At 28.6% G+C, this 11847-nt stretch overlaps 1 protein-coding gene across 1 annotated transcript; it reads left to right on the forward strand.

Annotated features, from left to right (window-relative positions):
* The first annotated feature begins 6703 nt into the window (after window positions 1–6703).
* Window positions 6704–7745, forward strand: LOC109799734 (ethylene-responsive transcription factor ERF109). Its single transcript, XM_020360360.3, has one exon. It carries the CDS (start codon window positions 6773–6775, stop codon window positions 7493–7495), a length of 723 nt encoding a protein of 240 aa, XP_020215949.1. The 5' UTR covers window positions 6704–6772; the 3' UTR covers window positions 7496–7745.
* The last annotated feature ends 4102 nt before the right edge of the window (window positions 7746–11847 follow it).

Consider the following 11847-nt stretch of genomic DNA (forward strand, 5'->3'; position numbering starts at 1 on the left):
ACACAAAGGAGAGATCCGAGAATCCTTTCGTTACTACTTGTTATCACGAACCTATTTAACTTGGGAATTGATCGACCTATATAAATAAGGAAGTAGCTTTGTTGCAATTGGGATTTTATATATATAGGCATAAATATTTGATGTGGATTTTTCCTTATCTGGTGTCAACAGTTAAACATTATATGCTCCAATTTAACTAGTACTTTCATTTTATACTTATTGCATTTTATTCTTTTTTCAATTTTTAATTGTGGACTATCATTATATGCAAATCACGGTGTCATCAAAATTAAGGTGGGATGAATATTGTTTTATTTTTTGTTTTGCGAATGATGTTAGTTTGAAAACTCATACATGTAAGCATATGAATTTTCCTTAGTTCCTTGTTTAGAAAATTTTATTAGATTAAGAATAAGAGTCATACGAATGTGTTGCGTCTTGACATTTATATAACTATTATCAATGAGTAACATGATAGATTAATATAACTCATATATCTATATATATAATTATATATCTAAAAGATGTATGTTATCTTGGTTGTATATAATTTCTTTGTAGTATAACTTTTGTTAGTTAATTTTAATTTTATTTTTCATTTTTGTAGTACTTTCCTAGTTGCAATTGATAATGACATTTTAAAGATCAAATCACTGAAGTTAGAGAAGATTGATGTTTATATATCATTAATAAATGTTTATTATAGGTCAATAGTATGTTGTGCTTGCATATTGCTTTATGAAATTATGCCACTACTCGTATTGATTTTAATCTCAACACTTCCTTTTATGTTGTTTCTAGTTGATGACAAATATATTTTCTTTTTATTACAGCATCAATTGGCCATGGAATATTCTAAGACTATGGAACTACATGATATTGGACAAAAATTGGTTACCTATGTGATTGTTGAGTTCATGACAATATTTAATATGTTAGGTCGTCTTATACACATTGCCTTTTCTAGAAGCTACATTGTATTGGAAAAATATTGATTGTGATTGTATATATTACTACAATGGTAGCAAACAATTGTAATATGTTAGGTCCATATAAACATTATAATCTTTTGATTTTGCTACCTACATACTTAATGTATACTTTATATATTTTATGAATCATGGTGAGAATTTTTTACTTATTGTTATAGTTGTTTGTCTTGAATTATTTTTGCCTATATAGCACTCTAAAAAATGAGAATGAACTATAAAAATTAAATAAAATAGTAAAAATAAAATAAACAAAGATAACACTTCATTAGGTAAACACTATCTATGCACTAAAACATAAAAAGGTGTGCATTAGAAAATAGAAAGCACTTGTTGTAAAAAGTATTTTCTATTTGAGGATAAATATATAGTGTTTTGCTTACCAAGCAGGTCCTATCTTTATGTCATTAGATAACACTTTTTCAAAAGTGCTCTCTATTAATAGACATCGTTTTAATAGAAAACGATTTCTATTAGTAAAATAAGACTTGTTTATGAACAATTTTGGCATAGTGAACTAAACTAATTTTTGTTTTTTTTATTTATCCAAATTAAAATGCCAATACTAGGATTTTAATCTAAAATCATGTGCATTCTACTCCACCTTATCACTAAGTCAATCCTAGTGGTTCAAACTAATTTTTGCTTAAGTATATCTACTAAAAGTTATCGCTCATGACCTTTACCGTTGTCGTCACTACTTACCACCACTATCATCAATTATTAGGATCGATTCAATTATGAGGCCAATAAGACTTTTACTTTTGGTCTCGTTCAAAAAAAAATTGTGCATTAATATTTATAGAAAATTTTCAATGTTCATAACTCAAAAGTCACCTTTTGTATTTTTAAAAGCTCACTCTAAGAGGTCTATCTCTAAAAGATATACAAATATAATTATTTTTTTAAAGACCCATATCTAAAATATTTCTATTTTTTAATCAAAAGATATTATTATTAATTTTAATAAAAATATCATTTTAATATTTATTTTAGGCCTAACAATGTGTTGGCTCTGTCTTGTCAATCATCACTATTGATGCTGCAACTCATCACCATTGTTGCAACCCACGCTTAACATTACCCTTAGGGCTAGCAACAAGACTAAGCGAGGCAGGACAAGTAGTAGAACCCGCTATCTACCCCATTTAATGCGGTTATCCATTTAGCGGGTATCCATAAATATTTGTTTAAGTACAAAATTTTAAATAAATAGGTAAGAAAAAATAAATTAAAAATAAATAATTTTAAAAACATATATTTATATTAAAAAATATTTTTGTAAGATATATGTACTAAAACAAATATTTACATATATATATATTTATTTATTTATTTATAGTAAAAATCAATTAAATTAAATTATTGTGTATATAATGAAAAATACTTTTAATATTTTTGAAGTGTGGGTACTCCCACAAGTACCTTATTACCAACATCCACCCCATTATTAAATGAATAACTATTTAATTATCTATTTATTACTCATGACAGGTTTTATCCATGGATATCTACGATACGAATATTTTGTCATCCTTAGTCGTTGTAACCCATCGCCATTTTGTCCTTACTATATATCGTTGTTTTTTATGTTACTACTATTGCTACTACCATCATTATTGTTGTTGTTATCATCAATATCTTTGCCACCATTTTATTAAAATAATAATAATTTATGATAATTAATAATGGAAATAATTAATACTATAATAAATTTAATATTATCTTGTTCGTACTCACCAAACAATATATGGAACAAAAATTTATCATATACCTTAAGCATTTCTCCTTGACCTATACTTTATATTGTGTATCAATAGCACTCTAAACTTTTTCAAAATTCAATTTTAGTCCCTAAATAAAGGTTTGATTGGTCAATATTGATTTTTTTTAAAGTATATAACTAATTTCTTTAACATATGTGAAATCATTTTTTTTTCTCTCCTTATAATAGAGAACATATGAAATATATTTTAGTGGTATTTACACTCCTCTATGTTTCTTTTATGGCAACCACCACCATCAACATTGGTTAATTGTACACGAACCCAATGATGAACCATATTTACACAATAATTATGTGATAAGGAGGTCAAACAATCACATCACAAAGAAGCAACTAACTTAATTCTTGCTTAAATATATCCATTAAAAATTAATCACACATGACTTTTGCCGTCACCACCACCGCTTAATTATCACCATGTCACCAATCATTATTATCGTTACAACCTACGTGCACGTAGGAGGTATTTATTTCATGAAATGATATTGTATTTCTAAGAATATGATTTTCGAGAATGATATAACAAAGAATGTTATTTTGGGAATAGTTCAAAATAAGTTTGGTTAGATTTAAATATTTATAGGAATATTTTAAATTTAAAATAATTAAATTAAAAATAAAATTAGAAAAGAAGTTATAATTGAGTTAGACAATAACTTCTTACATTCTTACAAGAATGTAAATTTCTTATCCCTCACTAGGAGAATGAAAATGGCTTAAATACATGAGATAACTATTTTTATGGAAATAAACAATACTCAAGAGTGAGATTTTAAAACTTGTAACAAACATGAAAATTTGATATTCCCAAGCTTACATTATTAGGAATAGTGTTTTAATCCATGAAACAAACGCTCCATGGAGTTGTTGTCACCCATTGTCAACTTGTTCTTATGTTGTTGTTGATGTCATTGTCACGCTACTATCATCACTATTGTTGTTGTTATCGTTAATATTGTTGTGACTATTCATTAAAATAAATATAACTTATGATAATTAATATTCAAAATAATACTATAATAAATTTAATATTATTTTGTTTGTGTTCACTAAATAATGTATAAAACAAAAAGTTGTCATATATCTTAATCCTATGTCGTTCTCTTTGATATATACCTTATAGCATGTATCAAACACACATTAAACTTTTTCAGAATTCAATTTTTAGTCCCAAATAAGAGTTTAACTAGTCAAGATTCTTCAATTTTTTTTCATTAAGGTTTTTAATCTCCAAACAAAAGTTTGAAATCCATTATTTTATTTATTTATTGAGATTTTAGAGGCTAAAACCAAATTTTAAAAAATTTAGGAATTTTGACGACCAATCAAACTTTTGTTTAAGGATTGAACCTTAACAATAAAAAAAAATTAAGAGATCTTGACCGGTCAAACTTTTATTCAAAAATAAAAAAATAAATTTCAAAAAAATAAAAAAGAAATTATTAAACCTCAATAATAATTGTTTTCTAAAATTTTAAGTATACGTTTTTTCTTCTTCTTTCTTTTGTTAACACTTGTTATATTGAAAGACAAGCTTACATATAATTTCAGGTACATTAGTTTACTTAAAGATAATTTTTATCTATTTACTCATTAAAAAAAAGTTTTTATTTGTTTAACGGTCTTTTTACAAGTACGCTTTTAAATAGGATTTTTAAAATGTAAAAAAAAATTAAATTAGGACTTTAAAAAGTCAAACCTAATTAAAGACGCATATAAGGTAAGCAAGTTAGGCTTTCAGTCTTATATTTGTGAATTAGGTTAGGCTCGGACTTTACAAAGTCTAACCTAACCCCCATTTCAATTAGGGAGTTGTTACGGTACCCTAAAAAATGGAAGGGTTTTAATACATTTTTCTATATAAATTTATAAAAGATTCTTAAAAATATAATTTAATTATAAAATGAATAATCCAAATTATACTTATAAAATAAAAAGTAAGATAAAATTATAAAGATTAAAATTATAAGATTTTAATAATATTATAAAATATTAAAAAAAGAAAAAAATTAATAAATAGTAAAAATAAAAAATTATTAAAATTATAATATAGAAATTCAAAAATTTAAGATAAAAAGATTAAAAATTTACTTAAAAAATTATTAAAATTAAGCTATTTAAATATATAATAATATTATTACAAATAAATTAAAATATATAAAATAAAAATAAAATGACTAAATAATTTAAAAATAAAAAAAATAAAATATCATAAATATTATTTAAATAAATTATTAAATATATAAAATATAAAAAAAAAACTGTACCGGTACCCTCTCAAATAAGATGGGTACCATAGAATTTCTCTTTGAATTATATAGTGAATTACACTCTTTTTCTTTACTCCCATTGGTTTGAGAGTGAAACATTTGAGTGCTTTCTCTATAATAATTTTAGATAAAATTATCTTCCATATATACTTCCAATTTTTGAAGATGGAACTTTAGTAAGTTGAGTTTTTATTTCTATAGACATGTATTAATTAATCTCCTTTAATATATTAACTCTTGTTCCATTTTACAGCAAGTTCATAAACGGATCTCTTTTTTTGTTTGTTTTATTTTTGTAATATTCCATTTTAGTTCTTTTTTTTTTTTTGAAGGGACCTTCTAGTTTGTTGTGTTACATTAAATCTTCCTGTGATCGATTATTATGCTAAGAAAGGGAAACGTTACAAGGTAACTATATTCAGTTTCAATATTTAATTGGACTTGAAGAACTGGCCTAGTTTAGAGAATTATATGTTGACAACTTACAAAAACCGTAATTGTTTTTGTTCTTTAGAGATCTTTTGTTTACTTAGCCTTCAAAGTGTATGATACTAGTTCTTCTGAGTGGGAAAATTCACAGTGGGTTTGACTGGAATGATGATTGACCTTGAGATTCACTTGTTTGCTTGTTATACTTTATTATATATAGATGTGATGTAGTATACGCCATGGAAATTATTGAAAAAAATAAAATAAAATAAGTTTCTGGTCAAAGTATTTTGCGTCTCTTTCGTACTTAATTTAATGATTTTGGTTTTGCCTTCACGGGAAGAAGAAGACATGAGGTAGAAGTTCGAAATTGGTGATATTGTTTCCTAAGTTTTTCTTCTTTTTTTCGATGAGTCGTTTTCTAAAGTTCAATTTATGTGTCAGTTTAGCCCTCTGGCATGATGAATACAACGTAATAAATATCATCTAAGACTTGATCAAAAATTAAAGCCGCGTACACGTATACGTATTTATGATTAATTTTGAGTATTTTCATCACTTTCTTCTTGCAGGCCCATTGAAGTAAGTTGTAGATAGTGAAACATATACGTATTAGAATTTCATAGACGATGTACTGATATACATAGAGGATTTCAGGAATCTATAATTAAGAAACTTATAATAAATATCTAAAACATTAAATAAAATTAATTGCCAAGAAAAACATGAGATCCCACCTTATATTTAATTAGATTTTTATTTGTTTGTTTTACTATATTATTTGATTAATTAATAAAGATTTTAGGTGTTTAAACGATTAATAAAACTCAGAATTAGTAAAGAAAGAGGGTAAAAGAATTTAAAATAATGTTGAAAATAGAAAAAAAGAATATGGAAATGGAAATGGAAAGTCCCTTGCATTGACAGTGAATGAAAATAGGGACAAAGTTTGACCTCCTTAATTAGCTGGTTTTGCACAAAGGAACAGGTCAAGAGTCAAGAGTGAAGTGAAAAGTGGTAATGCAGATAATCTGTGTTCCTTGTCAGCAGCCAAAATGATGCCACGTAGCCACAAAAATCCTAACTGTCACCCTTCTGGCACACTTTATTGATTAAAAACCCACGTGATGAATAAAATCCAAAACCAAACCCAATCCGTGTATTAACGGTGTGCACAACTGGCACTGAGCTGCCACGTCACCCCCAAACCGTATATAAGCAACTCCACCCTCTGACTCACACCAGAAAACCTTAGACGCGCCAAACCAAAGACAAAGACCAACAACACTTATCCATCCATGTCTTCCTCCTCCTCCTTCTCTCCGGCCACACTCACCACCGAGCAGGAACTCTCCGTCATCGTCGCCGCCCTCACCAACGTCGTCGCCGGCTCCACCTCCACCTCCACCTCCCACTCCGAGTTTCGCCTCCCGGAGGCCCTCGCCGGGCCCAGCCTCGCGCCGCCGCCCACCGCCGACACGTGTCGCGAGTGCAACATCGCGGGCTGCCTCGGCTGCAACTTTTTCCCCGAAGAGAAGAAGAAGCAGAAGCGGGCCAAGAAGAAGTACCGCGGCGTCAGGCAGAGGCCATGGGGGAAATGGGCCGCCGAGATTCGGGACCCGCGCCGCGCCGCCCGGGTCTGGCTCGGGACCTTCAACACCGCCGAGGAAGCCGCCCGGGCCTACGACAGGGCCGCTATTGAGTTCCGCGGCCCACGGGCCAAGCTCAATTTTCCCTTGGTCGACGAGTCCTTGAGCCAGCAGCAGCCCACCCAGCCAGAGAGGGTTATCGTTAACGCTAACGCTAATGCTAACTCTAACGCTAACACTGAAGAACAAATAAAGGAGGAGAATCTGAATCTGAATGAGGGTATGCAAATGGATTCGCTGGCTTTCGGGAACAAGGAAACCGAATTCTGGGATAGGATTGGCGATGCTGATTTTCACCAGCTCATGATGATGATGGATCATTTTGCCGGAGATTCTTCCGACTCTGCCACTGGGAACACTCTTAGTTCCTGATTTAATTCATTCATTCAGCAAAATATTTACTGCATGTGTGTTTACAAAATGTACAACTCGATCGCTTTAGCCTATTTGTTAATTACCTACCTCTATTTCTCTATATCTTCCTATTTCCTCTCCATTCATATTTTTTTAGCTAGAGACGAAGCTGAAACCACAAATCAAGAGTTTTAATGTTTGATTTCGCCACCCTAGAGTTTACTCTCTAATCTATCAAATTACCTTTTTTTTTTTTTTTTTTTATCAATTATGTCTCTTTAAGTCATCACTAGTCACTTTCAACTCAATTTTAGTATGGGTGTAGCATATTAATCTTGAATTTTGAAAAGAACAAAATTGTCCTTATTATGATGATGTTGAGGATGTTTTTCTTTATCGAGTATATATATCACAAGTGACAGTCTAACGCCTAGGTTAAGAGAGATTGTAGTAAGTGATGTCGGGGACAGAGGAGCACGTACAGTGCTGAATGTGCTTAGGTAAAGAGAAAATTTAGGGGCAAAAGTTTGACGTGGAGCCCACCGTGCAACACCTGAAGATGTAGATGTCGTGTGGTGTGCACTGAGAATATGGGATGGATTCTCTTACCAAGTTCTGAATAAGTAAAACTTACAACTTTGTAGGGCCGCGTGGTATCCACGATGATGCCATGTCTACATACAAGGTATAATTGTTGGGGAAGCACGTTTTCATTTTGTCACGTTTTCAATGTGCTCAATGTTTCACGTGCTGGTTTAGGGAGGGGATAAAGTGAGAATTAAGAAAAGCTAAGAGCCCAATAGGGAGCGAGATATTATAATAAAACGTAGGATTCCCACTACCCAAAGCTATTGACGTGTGAACATCAAAAGGATGGTTAGTAACACTAACTTGTGTGAACTGATATTTTATTAGCTTCTCTTTCTTTCTTTTCTTTGATCTTATCTTCTTCAATTCCCGATCTAATTATTTATTTTTGTCTTAATATTTTTTTAATCACGTTTGTGGTCAAATCCAAATGCTTAATTACTCGTTTCTAACAAAGAAGGACATGACATACTCACTGACGCAAACATCTTTTTGTCTGGTCTCAGTTGGTCGGATTGATATACTAAGTTAATAATAAACTTATAGCACAACAATTTTCAATATAATTTTATTCTAAGCGATGATATTCAGATGCATAATGCATTTATATATTATACTCTTTATCAATATTACTATTTTATTTTTTTATTGTTATAATACTATGTTTGGTTAAAAAAGAAGAAAATAAAAAATTACAAATAATAATATATTTTTATTTTATTTGGCCGAAGACAAAAAAATAACTTCTAAAACAAAATTTCAAAAAAAATTCTTCCACTTTTACTCAATTTAAATTCCAATTCTTTTTTATGAATAAAGTCTACAACTTTTTCCCGAATTAATTATATATATATAGAGAGATAAACCAATATTGTTAATATATAAAAATAAATCCTCTTGCAAAATTATTTTTATTAAATAACAATGACATATGCTAGTGACCATTAATTTATTATTATTGTTCTTACCTGAGATCGGTCGAGAGGGACGATCTGCTGAGAAAGATTGGTGAACCTCCTTTACTGGGTACGTCGGCTACTCCGAGGTGGGGGTAGTACCTGCAAAAAAACTCCAATACTAAAAAGTTAGTCCTTTGGTGTAGGTGTCTCATGTATATATATAGTGCACGTACCTTGATGTCAATTAAGGCAAAGATAAGGTTGATTTGGGCCTAAGATTGACTGCGGTCCAATAGACAGTGGGCCTTTGCTTTGGCAGATGTCATGCAGCTCTTGTCCAATGTGTGTGATACCGGGATGCTGAGTTTGAGCTCAGTGTCCGATACGGATAGTAGAATTACTATTTTAAATTTCAGAGGATTGATTTTAAAACATGTGTCACGTTAAATTGAAGAGTTTCTAAAATTTGGGTAATAATTGATATATATGAATAAACAATAAAATAAAAGGTGGAGGCAAATTCGGTGAAAGAGCATAGATATTTACATTACGGATAATGGGTTTGACGCCGCGGAAAAGACACAGTCTCAACTCTCAATCAAGCTGTACTCTGTATTCACTTCTCTTTGTTACGTCATTGTTAAAACAAACAAAGAACATGACGTCATGGCCAAATAAGCGCGCATATATGGAAAAGTGACAAATGACAGAGGAATCTTCCTATACGGGTATATGTTTTTCCGGAAACAAATCCAAAGAAAAAAATCCAAAAGAAAAGAAAAAAGACAACAAAAATGAATAATTGACTTGTCAACATTATTAAAAAAATTAAAAATTTCAATATATTTTAGTCTCACAAATATTATTTTATTTAATTTTTATATTAAAATTTTATTATTTTTAAATGCTTGACAATTCTAGTATCTATTTTAAATTCTTATTATCAATTTTAGTTAGTTTAGTGGTGAAATGATCAATAAAATAAAAAATAATAATCAATATAATTGAGATAATAAAAAATATTTTAAATAAAATTATTAAATTATTTTTAATGACACAATTAATTAGCTAATATTTGTATTATTTTATATAAATAAAATAATCACATATATTTTTAAAATTTTAATATATTATGAAAAGAAATATTTATTTTAAATTTTTTTTATTTTGTGATTATTTTTAACTTGTTATCCAAACCTTATTTCTTAATATTTCTTTTTGGTTTTGTAATTTAAATAACTAATTGTATAATTGTGAGTAATTATATTTTTAACCTCAATATTTGAATTATATATTATTTTTTATTTTGAACATTTAAAATCTGTATTTTTAGTCCCTGAAATATATATAAAAAAAGTATTGTTATTTTGATTTCTCAAATTTAAAATTTATCTTTTTAGTCTTAAAATTTTAAAAATAAAAATATTATTTTAGTCCCTCAAGACTATAAATAAACTGAACTGAAACTAAATAATGATTTTTAATATTTTGAAAGTAGAATACAAGTTTTAAATTTGAGAGGATAAAATATATAGAAACTAAAAAAATAAATAGTGCATCAGAAGAGACAGAAAAAATATATGATAATTTTTATACTGATTCGTCTTAATCATCGAGACTACGTCCAGTTTTCAATCCAACTAGATTGAGTTTCACTATCTTAAAAAGATATAAGTACTCTTTTAACAATCCACTTATGATTTAAATCTAAGTATTCTTTGAATTGTCTCTTTAAGCAATCTACCCAAGTATTCTTTCAATACAAAGTCTCTTCAGGCTTCAACATCAATTATTATTTTACAGTTAGGTTTCTCCAAGCTTAAATGAGTATTTTTTTACATGCAATCCTTTATAAGTTTAACAGTATTCTTTATTGACAAACCTCTTCAGGCTCTAATGAATATTCTTTTAACAAATAAACATTTCTAAGTTCAACCCTATAACAATAATTATATATGGATAAAATCTTACAAATATTGTTTTGTCTTACAAACCAGACATCATACAACCAATTTAGAACAATATCTTTAAAAAAATAATTAATAATTTATACAAGAGTTCTCTCAAAAAGTAAAAAATATTGTTCTTTTTTCTATTTTTGAAGTTCCTTATACAGTAGCTCGAATGAAGATGCTCATTGTGAAACCTTGAGAATTCTTCACAAGCTTATTTCATCTATCTTCATTATCATATCCTTTTAAATGAGAAGTGTTTATTGTAGCACTAAATGCTTATATTAATTGCATTCAACCAAATTATCAGTTCTTATTTGATTAACGAGATTACTTATCAATTTTAAGATACAAGTATCGAAAGACCAAATTTAGGTAACTTCAACAAAATAATTTCGACGTCAAACACACAATTACCAACATTATGAAAAATTTTAACGATAAAAACTAAAAACATTAAAAAACTAAAAGTATAAAAATTTTAAAAAAATATATATCTTAAACTATAAAGATTGACAAAGATTATAAAAGATAAATATATATATAAAATAAAATAAGTAAAATTACATAAACTAAAAAAAAAGTAATGTTTAACTTTATTATAAATTCCAGACTACTGATTAACATGTATCACGTTAATTTGAAAAGTTTCTAAAATTTGTCTAATAGTTGATATATATCAGCAAACAATTAAACAGAGGGTGGACACAAACCAGTTGAAAGAAAAGGCATATACATATGCCTTTTTACGAATTTTTTACTTATATAGAATTTTTTTTAAAAAAAATTACTAAAAAATCATTTGTTCAACTTTATTTATATATTTAGCATCATTCACTGTTCACACTCAGAATTCAATTTTCGGGAAACCGAATTCTGAGCTTCAAAAAAAAATTTTTTTTGTGCTCAGAATTCGGTTCCTGGGAACCGA

This window comes from Cajanus cajan, chromosome 3 (genome assembly GCF_000230855.2).
Source record: "Cajanus cajan strain Asha chromosome 3, NIPB_CcT2T_4, whole genome shotgun sequence".
In the NCBI taxonomy this organism is placed as follows: Eukaryota; Viridiplantae; Streptophyta; class Magnoliopsida; order Fabales; family Fabaceae; genus Cajanus; species Cajanus cajan.